This window comes from Anolis sagrei, chromosome 2 (genome assembly GCF_037176765.1).
Source record: "Anolis sagrei isolate rAnoSag1 chromosome 2, rAnoSag1.mat, whole genome shotgun sequence".
NCBI lineage: Eukaryota > Metazoa > Chordata > Lepidosauria > Squamata > Dactyloidae > Anolis > Anolis sagrei.
Window position 1 is genome coordinate 137,403,148 of NC_090022.1, and position 20,168 is coordinate 137,423,315.

General features: G+C 42.4%; 1 protein-coding gene across 2 annotated transcripts; it reads left to right on the plus strand.

The window, feature by feature from the left end:
* The first annotated feature begins 705 nt into the window (after nucleotides 1–705).
* Nucleotides 706–18,252, plus strand: TMBIM6 (transmembrane BAX inhibitor motif containing 6). Of its 2 annotated transcripts, none has more exons than XM_060764150.2 (10): nucleotides 706–819; nucleotides 9,453–9,558; nucleotides 10,712–10,820; nucleotides 11,357–11,477; nucleotides 11,904–11,952; nucleotides 12,567–12,664; nucleotides 12,786–12,865; nucleotides 14,617–14,717; nucleotides 15,166–15,238; nucleotides 16,794–18,252. In XM_060764150.2, exons 2-10 carry the CDS (start codon nucleotides 9,503–9,505, stop codon nucleotides 16,815–16,817), a joined length of 711 nt encoding a protein of 236 aa, XP_060620133.1. In that variant the 5' UTR covers nucleotides 706–819; nucleotides 9,453–9,502; the 3' UTR covers nucleotides 16,818–18,252. The 2 variants fall into 2 exon arrangements, with proteins under 2 accessions (XP_060620133.1, XP_060620134.1); XM_060764151.2 differs by lacking the exon at nucleotides 706–819 and adding an exon at nucleotides 835–912.
* The last annotated feature ends 1,916 nt before the right edge of the window (nucleotides 18,253–20,168 follow it).

Genomic DNA, 20,168 nt, shown 5'->3' on the forward strand with positions numbered 1-20,168 from the left:
GTGGAAGGCTTTCATGGCCGGAATCTCTGAGTTGCTGTAGGTTTTTTTGGGCTATATGGTCATAGTCTAGAGGCATTTCTCCTGACGTTTCGCCTGCATCTATGGCAAGCATCTTCAGTATAGGTAGTGAGGATGCTTGTCACTACCTCTGAGGATGCTTGCCATAGATGCAGGCGAAACGTCAGGAGAAATGCCTCTAGACCATGACCATATAGCCCGAAAAAACCTACAACAACCCTGCCTGGGATTTCTGTGAGTTGTAGGCCAAAAACATCTGGGGACCCCAGGTTGAGAATAGGATAATAACCCTTTGCAGGAAGCATTTTCAGCCAACAGATGGCTTTCCAAGCTTGGATTCTTCGAAGCAAAAAAAGGCCTGGCCGCTAAGGGCGCTGCGGTGCTCCCATCGCTGTGCACCTCGCGCTCCTGCCACGAGGGGGCCGCGTGCCGAAGGGGAGCGGCGGGGAATGAAGCAATCAAGCAGCAAGCAATCCGCCTCAGTTTTAGAACGTTTCCCATTGGCCCGATATTCGGTAACCAATGAACAGCCCGCTCTCTTGTTTGCGTCCCTTCAATATGAGCCAATGGAGGCTGCTCGGGCGCGGCCTGGCAGCCAGTAGAGAGGAAGAGCTACTCTCGTCCGGCCAATGAGAGTCGAGCGAAGTCTGGGGCGGGACCTCGGCTGCAGGAACCAATAGAATGGCGAGGAAGGGATGAGGCGGAGGGGGTGGAGGCGGTTGATGCCAGAGACACGTACGGCTCGTTGAGGAACGGTGGCAGCTGTTCTTGTGGCGGTGACAAGAAGAGCCTCCGCAGCAGGTAAACACCGCGGCTTGCTCTCTCTCTGAGAGAGAGAGAGAGGCCTACTTCCGGTTACGTCTCCGTAGCAACCCAAGGCCTGCCTTCTTTCGGGTGAGGCCCCTCACTCTTTTTTTCAAAGGGGGGGCGTCTCCTCTCCCCCTGTATCCGCCCCTCCCAATCCGGAAATGCCCCCAAAGGGGAAGGCAAAAGGTGGGGTGTTTTGTTTACGCGACAGGCCGTTTCGTGAGGGGAGGAGGAGGAGGGGGCGTTCTGGGCGCTGACGTCATACCCCTCGCCCCCAACCCTTTTCTCTCTGGCCCCTCCTCCCGAGTGGGCGGGGCCTCTCTCGGACGCTGGGGAAAGCAATGGCGCCGCCTTCCCCTCCCGCGTCGCTCTCTTCCGTGTCCCTGGGTGGGCGCAGGGCAGGCCATTCAGGGAAAGGCGGGGGAGGAGGGCAGAGTGGGCCTGTCCCACCTGTGTAGCCCAGGTCTCATTTTTGTTACTGTCACCACCATATTGACTGTCTATGTATGTGACTTTAACTCACCTGCCCATTTTAGGCGACCCCATGAATGTCATAATGTTTTCTCAAGTCAAGGAATGCTCGGAGATGGTTTAGCCACTTTCTCCCTCCGAAATATAAGACCACGTACAAATTTCAGAGAGTCATTACCCCCAAATCAAGGGAGCCAGATACTGCCTGCCCCATAAAGCCATCAGCGCCCGGTGGGAGATCTCCTTTATATAGGTTTGTCTTGAAATTCCCAGTGACTTCAAACTACCTGTTGACTTATAGCAACCTATACTTTTCATAGGGTTTTTGAAAGCAAGGATTACTCAGAGGTTGTCTTACAGTTCCTTCCTCTGAAATACATAACTTGCAGCGCCTAGTGTTCCTTGGTGGTTTTTGAGGGGATTGGGTTCCTACACTGGTTCTCCTATTTTGTCCTACAACTCCCAGGAATCCCAGCAAGTTTACCAGTTATTAGGATTTCTGGGAGTTGAAGGCCAAAACATCTAGGGACCCACAGGTAAAGAACCACTGCTTTAGGATATTTCAACTGCCCTGCCTCATGACGTGCTTGAAAAAATATTGAGTCCTGCTAAGAAAGTAGTTTTGCTTTCAGTCCCACACACTTGAGGGGGTGGATATGAAAGGGAAATACTCTCTAGTTGCAGGGTACAAACTTGAAAACAGAATTGTCTAATCTCTTTCGGTTTCCCTTGCATTCTTCATGATGTTCTGCTTTCACGGCTGTATTGCCCAACCCTCTTCCTGTTACTTACTTTTTTTTGCCAAAACACACACACAAGTGTACGCACACACTCAAAGTACGTGAAGAAATTGCCTGCATGTGACAGGTATCTGAGTAAAAAGTTTTTGTGTGCTTCCTATTGTTCAGAAATGCCTACTGTGCATCAAGTTCCGAGTTGACCATAAGCTGTGTCTGTCATGTTTCTTACTGAAAAGGAAAGGAACTACTGAAGACATGTTGTCCTGTACTTCCTAGTAAAACTTAGTTGGTTGCTGCCTTCTAGCCAGACATTCTTAACTGTTGCACAGCCACTAGCTTATTTAGTTTGAAAAATTAAAAGAACAGATATGAAGTCCAAGGATACTTTTTGAGCAAACCATATGCTGGGTTCCATGTTTCTTCAAATGATTGTTTTCTCAGAAAAAAAAAAACATTAACAACATTCTTAGCAATTAGAACCTTCATTTTAGATGAAGGTAGCTTTTGCCCATCTGCCACCCTTATTTATTTATTTACTTTATTTGTATACCGCTCCTCTCAGCCCTTAGGCGACTCGGAGCGGTTAACAGCAACAGTTTCAGTATACAAAGTACAAGGTTATTGGGTATTTAAAAGCAATCATATAACAAGTTAATTAACAGTAAACATCAATACAACAATATATCAATACATCAATATAACAAATCCATCAGATCTCATCACTAGAATCAGAATCCAGTCTCGTTATCCATTATTCCATGTTCTGCTAATCAATCAGTTGCACTGCTTAGTCAAATGCCTGTTCAAACAGCCAGGTCTTTACTTTCCTCCGGAATGTCAGTAAGGATGGGGCCGATCTGATGTCTGCAGGGAGGGCGTTCCACAGCCGAGGGGACACCACTGAGAAGGCCCTGTCTCTCGTCCCCACCAGGCGTGCTTGTGAAGCTGGCGGGACCGAGAGCAGGGCCTTCCCAGACTATCTTAATGTCCTAGCTGGTTCATAGACACTTGGGACCAAAAACATTGACTGTGGTAAGTGGGAGTCGCAATCCTAAATGCCTCGTAGGAAAGGTTTCAGAACATTCGCAATACACAGACTAAACTTTTGGAAATCGTTCATGGGATATTGAAATAATCCAAGTTCATTTGCACATACAAACATATATCATTTGAGTGTTTGTGGTATGTGTTTATGGCTTATCTCTTCTGCTTTTTTGGAATAGGGCTTTTAGTACAGTACATGAGTATTTTAGGCAGACCTGAGATTTTACACCCATATCCAGAACAACAGGAGACAATTGAATGGGGGGATATCTGGTGCACTAATATGTCCAAGTGAAATAGCAATGACATTTGTATTTTCAAATGTTACTCAGTTTTCAAAAGCTTGGGGGTGTTCTGGTGGAGTAGGCTAGGGAACCTGCAACATTTACAGGTGGTTTGAGGGCATTGAAAAAATCATACTCGCTCCAAATTAAAAGCTTATTTACAGGCTTGTGAATGAGATTTCGGATTGCTAAAGTGGTTTGGGGACCAAATATGTCATACCACCTTCACTTCTTCACCTTGATTTAGAAATTAAGCATTGTAGCCAGGCACAACATGGCCTTACTTTGTCTCCCTCCCTGCTTGGATTATTAATGAAGCCAGTTTCTATGGTAATATGTTACAAATCCAAGCTGTCCACACCCTTTGACGTTTTTAGATTTGCCTACAGAAGCTGAGTGGGCCAATTGCTTTGTGTGCAGATTGTTAAATGTTCTAGAACTGACGTTCTCGAATTCCAGTTGTTTAATGAGACGTGCTGAGCTTTCAATGGCCATGAGCCTTTCATTAAACTAATATAAGAAAAGGCATTGGATCATTCATGTTGAGTGTCGACACAGCATATGTACCTTCTGTGAGATAGTCACCTCACTTTCCCTGTGTGCCCATTACCTTTTTCCTCAGTGGTGGTCAAGTGGAGAACAGTATGATGTTCTAATCACAAGCCCCTTCCTGAGCTTGGGATAATTTGAAATAGGCTGCCTGTTGCTTGGACAGATGCCTGAGTGCAGAGCGAAAGTATTGAAGAACTTGACTGTAGAGTGAGTGGGAAGGGCTTGTTATTTGGGAAAGAGCAGCACAGAAATTTGGCCCATGGAGCAGCCTGCTGATGTAGAATGTCAATCTTGTAATCTTTTTTTTTATTTTACAATTAATGGTTTGGGTATGGTTTTATGGTTTCAGTGTTGCTCTGTTCTGATGTGCAGGAAGCATATTTCTTTCTGGGATTGACTAAAAATGAGGAATTAAATGCATGAAAAATGTATTATGAAGCATTAGTCCCACAGAGGTGAGATACTAGACCAAGTTGATTTGGGGGCTTGAAAAGTGAAGGAAGCTGTGACAGTAGCTTTTGAAAATTGTCTATAATACTCCTGGAGTCCCAGTTCCTGGAGAAAAGGCAAGAGATAATATGTGGCCATTTTCTCCTGTGTTAAGAAGCCTCCTTTCCAACCCAAGAGTTTCTATCAGCAAAGTTCTGGTACAGAACTTCAGTGTTGGGTTTCTGATGTCATAGTGGCCCCGTGACTTTATGATGTTCTAAGACATTTTCTGGCGTTGCTTTGTTGTCCTGCCATATGGTAGTGTGAGCTTAAACTTCTGCATTTTTAAAGGGGGTTCTCTAAGGGAGGGAGGTGCTTCCTCCCTCCCTCCCTCCCTTTTTTTGATAGCAAGTTCCTGTGAGAGGATGCTGATGGTAGAACATATACATTCTCTGACAGTGTCATCCAGGGCTAGCCCTTGGGGTGAAAGGTTGTAGGTATGACTCTGTTATCTGGTTATTCATTGATAAGTGAGGGATTCTAGCACTCAAGTTCATTCTTTAACTTGGTTTAGGAAGGTAGTGCCAAGTTACAGATTTGCTCTCTGCTGAGATATTGCTTTGCAATTTTTATATTCTGTTGTGATTTTGCTTAAACATAGAATCCAACATAGATTAACATTTGATTATTAGTTTTTGCCCAATGAACTCCAAGTAGTAGTTGTTGAGGGCTGTTACTTAAAATTAGTAGTCTTTGTAATTGAACTACTATTGAAAAAACGAAAACACCCTACAGCCTTTGGAAGACAAGTCTTGCTCAATGTCTTCTTCTAAAACAGTAGGGTCTTTCAGTATTTAAAGGATTGTGATTATCTGCTGTTTAGAATGTTTCAGTGTTCATGACTCCCTCTGATCATTCTTGCAGCTCTTGGCTTAGCCTTTGCTTGATGATGGTTTTAAAATAGAGTTACTTGATATCAGTACACAGGCTAATTTGTCATTAGATATTTCCTTTACTTTGGGGCAGTGAAACTGCAAAATAGCTTTTAATAATTTGTAAAAAGATTTGAAACAAGGCCTTGTGTTTCTGGAAGTTAGTTAGCCTAAAATTATATATAGGGGGAGAATATTTGTCGCATTCTGTGTTGTCATCCGTGCGTGCCTTTCTGGTGATCCATGGGAACACAGTGACAATATGGCAAATTTGTGCACCTGGTTCTGCAGTTGAACTCTCTTTTCTCCCAATTAAGAATTGGAAATACTACTTTTTGTTTCCCTTCGCCACTGAAAAGAACAAAAATATTGAAGAAAATATCACCATGCATAAAACTATTGAAATTGATGAGGATGTTTAAACATTATCAGATAAAGAAGGCAATGCCTTTTGCTAGCTATTGACATATTATAGCGTTAGAGCAGTCAACTAATTTCCCCATAAAACTTGACCACTTCTAGACTGCTCCCTCATTAGCCTGATCTTTGACTTGTGCCTTTCATGTGTAGGAATGTCCATGCTGGAAAAAAAAGTACTAAAATTGAATAAATGCTTTAGTCAGAAGAAGAAGAAATGTTTATCAAGTGATCTGTAGGAACTCACAATTTCTGAATGATTGGCAAAACAAATTTTGAGAACCATCTGTTTTCTAACATCTATTATATCACTTGAAGAGGTGCTTATTTGAGGATTATTTTTCTTAAGTTAGAAAGATGCTGAGCAGATTTCAAACTTCTAGAAACTATTTTAATTCCCAAAATCTACTCAAGTCTGGCATGTAAGATATATTCATAACTACAGAGTTCGAACAACAAAATGGAGTGATACTAGAAACCACTCCTTCCATACCAAAATCCACTGCAGGCAGTGCCTATTCAGTAGCCTGGGTGCGATAATTGTGTTGTTGCTCTTGCTAGGCAGTTGGGAGTCAGAAATCTTGCTGAACTACAAATTATTGAAAGATGTTCAAATGTATCCAAATGTACCTCCGGTTCTTCTCTTGTTAGATAATACTAATTGACAGGAAGATCTCCCATATGCTAAATGAACAGGTATTTACTCTATCTGAAGGTGTGCTTTTATTTGTGCTTCATAATCTTTGTAAAAATAGTTAATGCTTTACTTTCATCTATTTTATTTCATGTTTAGGGACTGGTAGATCAAATAGTATAATGTATTTGTGTATTGCTTTTGCTCAGATTTATTCTCATTCAAAAATAGGATTCCAGTTTATTTCTAATCCGGTTTGTTGAACTGAATAGCATCTGAGTCATATTCTCTGTGGGGAAAGTTTCAGACCCAGTTTCTGGTAACCCTTTAAATGAAAGGCTTAGACCCCTTCCACATAGCTGAATAAAATCCCACATTTTCTGCTTTGTACTGGAGTATATGGCAGTGTGATCTCAGATAACCCAGTTCAAAGAAGATACTGTGGGAATTTCTGCCTTGGGTTATATGGCTGTGTGGAAGGGCCCAGAGAGAGGCTTTTCTGATAGCAGGGAATGGCATCTGCTTGAGTCTTTAGAAAGCATCCTCTGTTGTGGATTAAATTGGACTGATCTAGATGAATGTGTGGCTCTGCAAATATTTGTGGCTGGCCAATAGAGTTGTCATGGGGTTTGTGAACTCTTCCTGTTGTGACTTCAAGGATTAGTTTAACCTGTGAACTAACACGCTATGCTGACTGGATGAGTGGGAGTGACTGGATATCTTACAGGTACCTCTCAAGCCTCAAGCTGTTGTTCTAAAATCTTTATATTATCTAATTATTGCCACCTCGTAGTCTGGCATGTTTTGAGCCTTTAACAAAAAGATGGAAGGCTTTCAAGTCAGAGATATGTCCCTATGGAAATTGCAGTCTAAATGTTTCATCATATAAAGTATCTCTGGGCCTCCTTGAGCCAATCCAGCTTTTGTCTTGAACGGTTCTTGGCATGCATGTAGGATATATACAAGCAAAGCCTGTGCCATTCTCCACATTTCTTCTAGTCCAGCATGGTCTATTTTGATGCCCTAGTAGGCATTCCCATTAGCATTGGCTACTGTGAGCAGCGGCCACTTGAATTTACATGTGCTTCCGCATTCTGGCTAGTTTTTTCAGGTCAAGCTTTTGTTAAGGGTGTTAGTTTTTCACAACTCTAGCCTTTTTTTGGATAATAATTTTGGGATGTGTCTTTCTCACTTTACATATAGATATATAGATATCTGTTGGCAGAGCAGCCTTTAAGAGTGGAGAAAAGCCTTCTGTCAGGCTTTCTTTTCTATTCCAGGCCAGGACGCATATGATCCTTGCTCATACTTGAAATGGCAAGAACTCTGAAGCTTTGCTGTAGTTTTCTCTTCTTTTTGGGATCTGAACTGAGCCTTTTGCTCCTGGGCCTGGGATTTGAAGTCTAGACTTAAGTCACAGTGCAACATGAGTGTGTATGCATGTACGCACTTTAACACACTTTAACATTAGTCCGATTCATATCAAAACTGGCAAACATTCTTCTCCTTTATGATATATCAATTTAGATCTTTTTCTGAATCTGTAGAAATCAAAATACAACAATAAACATCCAAAAGCAACTTCCTGGATGGGACAAGTGCCAGCCTGGCAGCTTCAGTCTTTGCCAAAAGAGGACGTGTCATTGTGTTTCTCCATTTTGAAGGTGGATATGATGCTTGCAAGCTCACCTTTCTTTGCCAACCAATGCAGGCCTGCCTTTCAGGCTCGTCCCCAAGCCTGCTGACCTGCATATTCACAAATAAGGAGCCAGTTGCTAAACTGGTTTCTTCTAAGGGAATTTGAAGCAATCACTAGTTATAAGGCTAGAGCCAGTATAACAAGAATAACTTCTTATGGTGCTTTTATTGAGAGAAAGCACAGTATGTATTGGGCATTTCACATTGTAGCACTTGGTGGGTAAAATTCCTGTGAGCACTAGATCCTGTCTACTCTTGGAAGTTAAGCAAGGTTAGTACTTTGGATGGGAGACCAATGAATATTGGCTATATTTCAGATGAAGGAAACTTGTATTTCTTGCTTAAGAAACCCCTTTGAATTTCATGAGTTTATCCTAAGTTGACAGGCAATTTGAAAGCAGCTAAGGTCAAGCAACACAATATAGAAGGAAGGAATCCATCCTCGATAACTGGGGAGCTACAGATTGCACTTGGGCTGTGTGAGGTGTTGTACCTCCACCCCGTCCTTGCCTAAGGAGGTCATTAAAGGTGTTAATGAGTACTTCTCAGCATCAGAATTGCAAAGCAACCATCTCTTGGGACTCCATTTCCTCCAGGAGCCAGTTGTTAGCCTTGTAACAGCTTGCAACAATTGCACCATATGTGCAAAGCAGACTGGGATGCCTGTGAAACTACGGCAGCCACTCTTGCATCTTCGCACCAGGACAAAACAGCAGCTTTTGGATCTGGCTGGAGAGACCAGAATAGAAAACACAGACCTTTTCCTCTCAGCACTGGTATCTCTTAAATCATTTTACAAAGATTCTGGTTACTCTAGTATTTCTGTTACTGAATATTTTTATTTTGCCTCTTCTCATCTCTCTGAATATCTGAAATATCATGAGGTAAATTTCTCTCTAACCAGAGAAGGAAGGTTGGATAGAATGAGATAATTCAATTTGACATGTGCGTTTATTCCATTACTTGTAAGCAGCAACTGGACTTTGCGTATGGAGGAAGGCTTGAATCTTCTATGTTTCATTATCTGATTCTTCTTTGCCATTGAGCAATCTCTGACTTCCCCTCTGGTGTTTAATATTTTTGCACCCTTCTTCCCGACTGCTCTCCATGAACAGAAAGGCTATTGATTTGTGTTTTCATCATCTTTGTTAACTCAGAGAAATTCCAGTATTATTTGCAAATGACTTGAAAATTCTTCTGCTGAGAGGGAGGACAATAAGAACTTTGAGGGCAAAATCCAGCATTTCTGAAGTCATGGAGCATTGGGTCCTTTGCTGGGTTGGTTTAGGCAAGCAGGCAGGAGGGGACTTGGTATGCATTCTGAGAGAGATAGATGTCTATAGTTGTTAGGTAATGCATGGAACATTCTGGAGAAGAGCTCTGTAAATATCTCCCATTGAGGTACTTTTATATTTCTTTCTTGCAGATTGTGTGTTTTGACATCTGAAGAGTTGTGTCAACCTACTGCCTAGCAGAATGGATGTTTTCAACCGGAACATAAATTTTGATGCCCTCTTCAAATTCTCCCACATGTGAGTAGTCCCTTGGCTTTCTTAATATCTCTGTGTGCCATTTGTCATTCGAAGATTTGTTGCTTTTTGGTGTCGTTGGGATCTTGTATGGCCTTGAGATCAGTCCTTTAATGCAAGAACTGGAGGATGGTGTTTCAAGAGGCAAATAAGGCATTTCAGCTTCCAAGTTGGGGAGAGGGCCTTCTGTTCAGGATTTGACTAAAACCTAAAATTCAAGGTAATTGATTATGTCCAAATACAAAGGCAATTCTTCAGTCGCCTATATAAATGAAGCAATATATATTTATTTCTTACAGAGCATTTACTATTTTGCATTTTGTCAGTTGTGGGAAGGACAGTCGTCTTAAGGATTTTCTTAGCCTGTGAGACTATCCTTGGTTTTCCTTTCTATCCCATGCCTCCCAGTTCCTGAGACTTCTGCAGATACTGCCTTGATGTTTCTGGACTTGAAGGATTAAGACTTTTTAGAATGGAAAAAAGTTTCAAATGGAGCTCTGTGTTCTTAATCTGAAAGCTGAAACTCTCGCTATGGTAAACTTGGTACTTATCATCACCCTGGTCAGCCATATACCATGATCATGTTCCATGCTTCCTCCTTTTAAAAGTTCACTTAGAGGGCTAGACAATGTTTCAGTGAGAAGTCTGGAAAGTTTGCATTGTGTCACTTCAAATCTGTCAGGGCTTGTCTGTATTCTAAAAGGGAATGGAGTTTGCAAAGTCAACAGGCTCCTGGATCCCCACTTCTGTTTGGGATGGCTTCATGCCATTGTTAGGAACATGTAATGTACAGAAGCATGGCAATTTTTTGTGTCCCAAGAGCATCACAGTGATAAGGCCCTTGGATTTTTTTTCCTGCTTTGCTAGATCCTGGGTGTCTCTTTGGCTCTCCACTTGGTTTTTGGGATACCTTCTGATACTATTTCCCCAGCAAATAATTTCTTGACCTGAAAGGATTTTAAGCCAGGGAAGTCCTGGCAAAGTGGCTTAAAAGTGTTTACTTTTCACTAAGTTAATCCCTGACAAATCAAGTCTAGTTTATTCTGAGTCCTTTGCTGAGTGTGGGAACTGGTGAACAGCCAACTGAGGAGTGACTGTGTTTCAGCACACTGGAGTTGGTAGCAGCGCTGACTCTTTTTCCCCTTGTCTCCTGCAGCTCTGCATCAACCCAGCAGCATCTGAAGAAAGTGTATGCTAGCTTTGCGCTATGCATGTTCCTAGCAGCAGCTGGAGCCTACATCAATGTGGTGACTCAGTTGGTGCAGGTAAGAGCACTCTGGGATTGCTCCTACAAACACGATTGGCCATTGAAACATGGATCACCCCCCCCCCCCCATATGCACCTCTATCCCAAAACTAGAAGTAGGTTCCTTTAAGATCTACTTTTGGATTCTTTTGGCAATAGTGATGTGTGTCATCAATTGCTTTTGGAGTGGGAATTGGTATTTGGACCCACTGTCCATGTGAGCAGTCCTACAAATGTGTTTGCAAAGCAGGTGCCACTGCATATGACACAAAACTAGAGTTCAAGTTTATTCTGACTTGTGGCAGGCGAAGGTTCCCCTATCACAGGTTGTTGATAGAAGGAAGGAGGTGGGAGTTCTAAGTCTAACAGCAATTGAGCACTATCTCCACATTTTCCTAAATAAATGTAAATCTGCCTTAAAGTCACCTGAAAATTTTAAATTGTTCAAATCCTAAGACTCAGGTTGTGTTTCTAGAATGTCTTGCTCAAATTGTGCCCACATTAACTTCCATCTCCCCCACCCCCACCCCGACATCCTCAACTTTTATCTTGCAGTTTGGCCTGCTGACTGGCCTGGGAGCATTGGGTCTTATGATCTGGCTGATGGCCACACCACACAGCCGGGAAACAGAAGAGAAACGACTGGGCATGCTAGCAGGCTTTGCTTTCCTCACTGGTATGTGCTCCTCAGTGGATGATTACAAGGGGTTAATTTGTGTTAATGTTCAAATTGGGGGTTTCCACAAGTGAGGGGCAAATAGTTTGTTTCTGGATACCTTCAGAGCAACTGCTGTGGGGTCTGAGGCTGATGGCTGTGTAATGAATGCACCTGCATAGGCTCAATGGCCTTAGGTTGCTCAAAAAGGGAAAGGACTTTTCATCAACACTTTATGAAAGAGGAAACCCAGAGTTATTCAGAAGACTACAACAGTGACGTCTCGATTCCTATTAAATGGTAATTTCTTACAAAGGTTTCATAAGACCCTTAGGTGTGTTCTAAATATTAGGATTTTCTCAGCCTTTCTGTCTTGATTTTGATTGTGGATGTCAATTTGAGAGCCACAAAAAAAAAATCACCCAAAGTTGTCCTTTGTTCTTCCAGGAGTCAATCTAGGACCTCTGCTGGAGATGTGCATTGCTATCAACCCTAGGTAAGAACAAAAAGCCTAGACGTAACTACCTTGTTTCATGCAATTCTAGTTCTCAAAAGTGCTTCTTCAGCAGATTGTCAGGGACTGGACCACTATTTTCCCCCACAGAAAACTGAACGTTTATAATTGAATCTGAAAGTTAGCCAATCATGTTCATTTAAAAGCCAAAGGTTTAAATTTCTTCTCTATCTCTGGCTCATTTGTTTTCTTAGTTACATTTCAAACCCACATTCTTTCGTTGAGCTCAAGGCAGGCCACATGGCTCACCTCTGATCTACTTTATCTTTCAACAACCCTGTGAAGGAGGTTGGCCTGAGTAAGCAGCTGGCCCAATGTCACCTAGTGAGTTACATGGCTCAGTGGGATCTGAACCTGGATTTTACAAAACCAGTTCAACATTTCACGACTGGCCAAAAGGCTGCCTATTTCCAACTTAGCTTCAATGTAACGCCATCTCAAGACCAGAGAGAAGTTAATTCATGTCATGGAGTACACAGGGGATGTTGCAAGCCCCATGTAAACTCCTTAAAGGTCTGTAAAGGTCATCTCTGTGTCTGAATTAACACCTGTGGGAACATAACTCACGTTGCCTTCTCTATTCCCCCTCATTGCAGCATTATCCCAACTGCTTTCCTGGGCACAGCTGTAATCTTCAGCTGCTTCTCTCTGAGTGCCCTGTATGCCAAGCGTCGTGCCTATTTGTACCTTGGAGGTAAGGATCAGTAAAGCTTGGAAGTGAGGATCAGTCCACACTCTCCCTGTTCTCCCACCTGGGAGAAAACATGTCCAAATGCAGTGTTTTGTTCATTGTGGTTCTCATTCTCTTTTTGCAGGTGTCCTGTTTTCTGGCCTTTTCCTGATGCTTTTCTTCTCCCTGATCAACATTTTTGCAGGCTCCACCTGGCTCTTCACAGTGAGTGGCTCTTGCCTTCTATCAGTTCAAAGCAGATAATGTGGCAGTGTAGAAGGGATCCGAGTTTCTCATGAGGCAGGCTGGCTTGAATGTTTCTTTGGATACTGTTTTGGTGTCATTTAAAAAACTGCATAAGAAGAAGTCAGTATCAGTACCAATAGTATCTATTTTATTAGTGTCTTCACTTTCAGTCCTGACTGACCAATCAATCTTTATAGCTACTTTCTTCTCTCTGGCCCAGTTTCCACACTTGGACATGCTTCCTCTATTCCAAGAAGCAAAGAGGCCAAGACTACTTATGGGAAATATGGGCACAACCCGTTGTTATTTATTTCTATCCCGCTTTTCTTCCATGGGGGGACTCACAGCAAATCCTTCTGGATTAATAGCATCTTCTGACCCGTTCCTTGAAGGAGCGGTTTAATTTTTTCTCCCATAAATTACTCCCTTCAAAGATTTCACTTTCTGTGGCCATGGAAGCTTCTCTTCAATTTTTACCTGGTCCAAACACAGCTGGCCCTGGTGCTTATCCACACACTCAGCCAGTGGTTTGATCTGATCTAAGTAGCCATCTCCATTTCTTTGAGGTTTGAACAGCTGCCTGCAACTTCTGTTTTGCCTATTCAGTGTTCTTAGTCAAAATTGGTCTTTGTTCCATAGGGTACTCCCTTATTCCTTATCTAGGCCTTCCCACAGAGAGAGAGAGAGAGAGACTATTGGTCAGAGAAGATTCTCCATACACTTTGGTATCATACAATGATAGATACATAGACAAGCATCTCTGGCGAGAGCATACTACCTTTTATTGTTCCTATTTACCCTCTAATCTAATGCCCGCACTATCATTTGGCTTATTACAGGCATTTATCTTTTACTAGTGCCTTAGCTACTCTGATTCTCTTTGTCAACTTCCACAACTTCATTCCTGTCTTCATCATTCTTTTTTTAGTACAGTGATGTCTTGAAACAGTGGTTCTCAACCTGTGGGTCCTCAGATGTTTTGTACTTCAACTCCCAGAAATCCTAACAGCTGGTAATCTGGCTTGGATTTCTGGGAGTTGTAGGCCAAAATACCTTGGGACCCACAGGTTGAGAAACCACTGTTTTGAAAGATCCAGTACGTTCATAATTGCTTCCTTCTTATAACTTACAGGAAATTGATACGGTTGATAGCAGCAAAATCTCATTGTAGCAAAATTCAATTTTTATCCCAGAGTTGGCAAGCTTATCCTAATACAGTTTATGATGGCAATTGTCAAGTGTCTGTATCTAGCTTTTTATTTACCCCACAATTTTTAAATAGTAAAGTCTGTTACTTCATTTTTTAATCAGTTCCCTATGTTAATTTAATACACATCATATTACTTGTACATACTATGAAAAATTTCAGATCTTCTTCCTTTGTATAATTCTGCCCTAGATAGTTTTGGAGATGAACAAGGAACTATAAATGCTAAAGGCTTATATTTTCCTCAACATCTGATAGATCAACAAGTTTTGTCTGCACATTTTGAGGTGTTATTTTTCCATTCATAAAGACTAGAGCCCTGGACCTTTTCACATTCAGAATGGATGCTAAAATGCTTAGGGTGCTGATTTCTTTGCTTAATGCCATATTATGCCATGGATACCTCAAAACCTGGGATAAAGCTTTATGAGCTCTCAGATTAAAACATATCCTTCACTGGTAGTACAGGCATTTTGAGGAAATTGATTTAAATGCCCTTGACAAATTGATTTCTTCCTTTCAGGTTAATCTCTACATTGGACTTATGGTGATGTGTGGCTTTGTGCTGTTCGACACTCAGCTCATAATTGAGAAAGCTGAGAATGGAGACAAGGACTACATCTGGTGAGTGTATGGAAGCTGGTGCCTGGATATCAGTCCTAGATTTCTGTAGGATAGAAGGCGAGATGCACTGTGGACAGAGAAGCTAAGATGGAATGGGAAAAGAGCTAGGGGGTGGGAATAGCAAACTAGTCTCCACAGCATTGGGCTCAACATGCGAAAGGCAGTATCTTTGTTGTCCAGAGCACTGAATAAAAGCAGAATAAGCTTGCATTGTACGATGAAGGTTACAATATTACCTAGCTAAGGGTACCGAAAATCATCAAAGCAACAAGCTATCAAATGGAGCGGAAAGTCTGGAGTGGAGTAGATTGTGTCTCTTGCATTAGAAGCCTCTCTAGATCTTATTTAATACATTTAGATGGAAGGCCTAATTTAGCAAGATTCCTTCTGGTCTAACATTTATAGCTTTATGCAGCAGTTTAAAATCCCTTCTTTCTCTCTCTGGCAGGCACTGTGTGGATCTCTTTCTGGATTTTGTCAACATCTTCCGAGAACTCATGGTCATCTTGGGCATGAACGAGGTTAGTCGACATTTTGGAGTGGTTAGATCAGTAGCTCTCAACCTGTGGGTCCCCAGATGTTTTGGTCTTCAACTTCCAGAAATACTAACAGCTGGTAAAGTGACTGGTATTTCTGGGAGTTGCAGGCCAAAACACCCAAGGATACACAGATTGAGAACCACTGGGTCAGATGGTCAGAATGAACGTTGCTGCTGTGGGACAAACAGAAGGCTATGTCCACAGCCTCAGCTGGGCCTCCTCTTCTGAGGAGAAGGTTGTTCTTCACCTGCCAAGTGAGGAAAATGAATGCAGTGTGACTGGGATCAAGGCAGGAGAGTGGCCCCCTAACTGACACTTTTAGACAGGCATCCTGCACAGAATTTGGCAGGAGCTCCTCATCCCTTACCCATAATATAGCAAATTTGATTTTCATGTGGCCAAGAAATAGAAAAATAAAACCTTGGCCACAGGTTCACGATATAAAAGCATGAGAGATGGGTAGAAGGAGAGGGAAATAGAAGGGAAAGGGAAGATTTGCCACCGTAGGAGCTATAAGGAGCATACAGATTGTAAGAATATGGCACTTGGCTAAAGTATGAGAAGAAAATGTGTATGAGAAGAAAATGTATGACTTCCTAACAAGTTGAAAAGTGGATAGTCATGATAGATTAAAAGAGAAGAGGCAAACATGAAGTTTGGAGAAAATTTGGGACTATTAAACATACAAACCAAGGAAGCTTGGCTTATCAATAATAAGGAACACACTGGTATGCGCTGGCCTTTTCCACTTGTAACTAGAATGGATGGACAAGCCAATATTTATGGCTGGTTCATTATTACATCCAAAACCAGGTGGCTGTCCCCCAGCTCCAGCTACAACAACAACAACAATAATAAAATAACCCAGACTTGCTCTGTGATTTACTTTGGTTTATATAGGATAAGGAAAGGGACAAGTTCAAGCAGTGACTGTTGTGAAAACAAAATGATAGTGCAACTCTCCATAATTTATGTAGTCACTCTCATTGAAAAATTGCTCACCTGGTTCCCTCAACATTAAACGCTTAGGACACACAAGAGAATTTGGGACACACAGGGATAACAGGAAGGTAAACAAAAGCATATGGCCAATTGTATTTTGACTGTAACTGTCTTTGCAAAACTGACTTAGAATACTTACGGTAGTTCACTTAATTAATACTTACGGTAGTTCACTTCAGCAGTCCTACAATGGTACACTTGCAGATGTTACCGGAGAAGGTGAGTTTGCAGGTTTCAGGACAAGAGATTAGATGGATAAACAGTTTTGCAAAACATGGCTGGTACATGATCCTATTTATCTCAAAGACTTGTAATGGCATCCATTACCAGCAACTATCTCTTCACTCCAAGTCATGAGGCCAGCAATGGGTCATCCTGGGGGAAAAGCGGATGGAATTTAAAAGCTGTTTTTTGTCCTAAAGATACTTGTAACAGAATCGAAGGCATGCGCAGGATCCTTTATCTTAACAACTAGGAGATCTGTTTTGTGTCAGAAACTAGAGAATTGATGAATATGCTTTGTGTCCTTTTGCAGAACAAGAAGAAGAAAGAAAAGTGAAGTGTCACCGGATGCCTGTGCAGAACCTCCTTTTTCTGGCCCTTCCCATTTGCCTCTTTATTGCTTCCATCCAACTTGACTTGCATTAAAGGTGCCCCCCTACCCTATTCTGTGTGAATGAGAAGCATCTGTGACACTTTCATACTTTGTGGAAATTGGGTTTTTCCCCTCTTGGTTTTTGAGCCTCATTGAAAAAGCTAACTGGCTGATCCTAATGCTGGAGTCTGGCTTTGCTCCACTTTTTGTGTATACACACCTGGTCCTGCTCCCATTTTCTCCTGTATTGTCACTCAGCTCTGTCCTGTTGGCAGTGACCCCACAGGTGTCACTGGGTAGGCAGCTCAAAATGATATTTCTCATCCCTCAACTGCCCTCACCTCAAACACCATTAGAGTGAGGGCAGGAGCAGAAGAGTTTCCACTCTTGGTAAAAAAAAAACAAAAAACTGCTGTGGTGTGCTTACTCCCCAAACAAAACAAACAAATCCTTTGCAGGGACTCTTTAAGGAGACCCATGTTGATGGAAGTGGCTTCCCAGGAAAGCAAACAGCTGAAGATGCCAAGACCTCTGCACGAGGCACCTCATGGCTTGGAGATTGCCAGGATGGGAGCTTACTGGTCCAAAGTGTCCCCAGCCCCTAGTATTGTTGCTGGGTTGTAAAAACAAGCCATGCAAGGGAGATACTCTTTTCTAGTTGACATTTTGGAAGTCCACTTCTGCCACAACCAGTCTCTTGAATCTGTCATTGGTCAGTGGGGCTTAGTGCTACTTCTGTTGGCGTGTGGCTTTGCTGATTAGGGACTTGGCATTTTGGAATTCAGGGGCCTGAGACCAGCTTTGATCAACAAGTCTTTCCAGGACTATAAACACTGGTTGTGGGAAAGGTGGCTTGGGTAAGATGTGGCTGCCAAGTCTTCCATTCAAATCTCTGATCGACTGTGCTGGAGAAGCCTCTGACATGGTCGTGGGGAAGAACTGTTCCTGCTTATGGGAAGCAGGATGGAATCTCTGCAGTTCAGCCTAAATACAGCTCCATTGATAAGCTTGTTAGGGAACCTTAAAAGCTCTTCCTGCAGCAAACTAGATAGTGTTGATCTTTCCCTTCTTGGCACCCAAAGCCAGACTCCAACTCCGCTTGCTTGAGAATAAAGGAATTTCCCCTCTTCTCCTGATTTTCCCCACCCCCCTTTTTGAACCAGTGCCAAGAACTAAGCTTTGAGAGATCTACTTTATAGAGACCTTGTCTAACAGGTTTTAATACATAAAGATTAAACTCTGTCGCTCATTGGATGTCCAGCTCGGGCTGCATTCTTTAGACTCCTTACTGTGAAGAGACAGGGGTTTTAAAAAAGGTGTTTTGATTCAAATATGAAATTTACATTGTCTTGCTTTGTACGGGAATATAAAATATTAAAATAAAAATCCTCAGACTTTATCTCCTATCTTCATTTTTCTTTCACTGAGACTTTTGCCTCAACTTGCTTTCTAATGGTCTGTGACTCAGGGTTTCCAGGTCACTTGTCATCAGGAATTTTCCAACTTCTTTTCCAGAAGATTGCTGTATGTTTTCATGCTTTGGGTCTGATTTTAAGTCCCTCTAGTGGCCTTCCAGATGTTTTTAGACTAGCCAGTGAGGAGTAGGAGAGCACTTGTTCATGAACATTTGTTCATCAGACCCCTTGTTCTGAGTTGTTTCAGAGGCAGAGCTAGCTGAACAGTTTAGAGGCTTGAAGGAGCTTCCTGTTAGAAGCCAGCAATGTCTGCGTAGTTGAAGCTGACCTACCAGGATGTTTGTCTCCCATTACTTTCTCGTTCTGAGTAGTACCTTGCCCAGTGTCCAAAGAGCCACAGGTGACCAAGGCACAGTTTCATTGGTTCCTTCTCTTAGCAAGCTATGAATGGGAACTGGTCAATACAAAAGCAAAAGGGAAAGCCCTTTTTTTCAATACCATCCTTATCTAGGAAAATGGACATGATAGCTTTTCAGCCTCAGACTACTTTGGGGAAAGGAGTTGGGAAGTGGGGGACTACATTGACATTTCTAGAACAGCTGCGTTTAGAAAATTTGCTCCGGCTGCATACCTTGACCAAGGCATCCTGACATTCTCTTGACAGTACAATTTATGTTTTAGTGATGGCTGGCAACAAAAGATATTAGCCAATATCAGAAATGGAGAGGCTAATTATTAGTCACAATAGTTAGATTTTCTTTCAGGTAGCAGAGGCACTATGCCTTATATATCAATTTCTGAGTAATGCGAAGGTGTTGTTTCCTTCTTTCTAATGGTCTTCCCATAAGCATCTGATTGACTGGTAACAGAAGTGGAGTGGTGAACTTGTAAAGCCTTAGGGGCTTATCTAATATGTACTTCACTGATTATCTCCCTATGTTGCCCCCATCTGTCCATCAATGCACAGCAAGAGGCTCACTGAGGCTGTACCCTTGGCTTTCTATGTCCATCTCTTCAGGTTTGCAGAGTTAGTAGTCTGAGGAGTAGGCCTGCCTGCTGTCATGAATTAATGCAAGTGATCTTTTAAAATTCATAGGGAGTTTGTGCTCATTGAATTATGATTTGGATTGATCTAAATTCAGAGCAAGGAGTGACCTTGAAGGTCACAGCACTGCTGTTAATGCAGTATCTGCAATGCAGGGTGTAACTACCAAATTTGAGAGCTGGCCCTCTGAATTAGCTACAGCAATGGAGAGCTCACCATCATCTGTAAAAGGCCTTTCCTCAAGAACAGCTCATTTCTCATCCAGCTAAAATGACTTCTCTGCAACTTGCGCCACTGGCACCCCTTCTAGTCCTGCCCTATGATGCAACACACCAGTTAGCATTACCTTCTGTATGATAGCTTGCAGCCATGTGCTCTTGTGTTGCCTTAAAAGCTACCATTTGAAATATAGGTCAGTCTTCCCAGAAGTTTTCTCATTGAATGTGGTGTTTAGCTCTCACACAATCCTGTATATGATTGGGTTGCTGAAGGGATTTTCACGGAAAAACCTGGCTATTTTGTGCCTCCCTCTTCCAAAACGAGTTGGCATAAGAAAGACAAAAGAAGCCCCAAGCCCTGGCAGAGGAGAAATTCTGCAGAGATGGCCAACCTTCCCACTGCATGGCAAGATGGGTGATCAGGTGCCGCAAGGCCCAGCTCTTCTCCAGCCCCAGTGCTGTTAGTGCTTCTTTTATAGCAGGTGCCGCAAATAATCATTCTTCATTATTCATGCTGGCAGAGGCTGATAAGGCCTGAGGTGCAGAAAACCTCTAAAGAGCTAAAGGGCACACACCTTATGTAAAGGTTTAAGCCATTTACCTTGTGTTTACTAGATGGTGATGCAAGGTGTGTGCA

Excerpts from the sequence above, each read along its gene's own strand:
- TMBIM6 (XM_060764150.2), top strand. The coding sequence starts at position 9,503 with ATGGATGTTTTCAACCGGAACATAAATTTTGATGCCCTCTTCAAATTC. Across the intron at positions 11,478-11,903 it reads AGGCTTTGCTTTCCTCACTG|GAGTCAATCTAGGACCTCTG; the intron begins GTATGTGCTCCT and ends TTGTTCTTCCAG. Across the intron at positions 15,239-16,793 it reads TCATCTTGGGCATGAACGAG|AACAAGAAGAAGAAAGAAAA; the intron begins GTTAGTCGACAT and ends GTCCTTTTGCAG.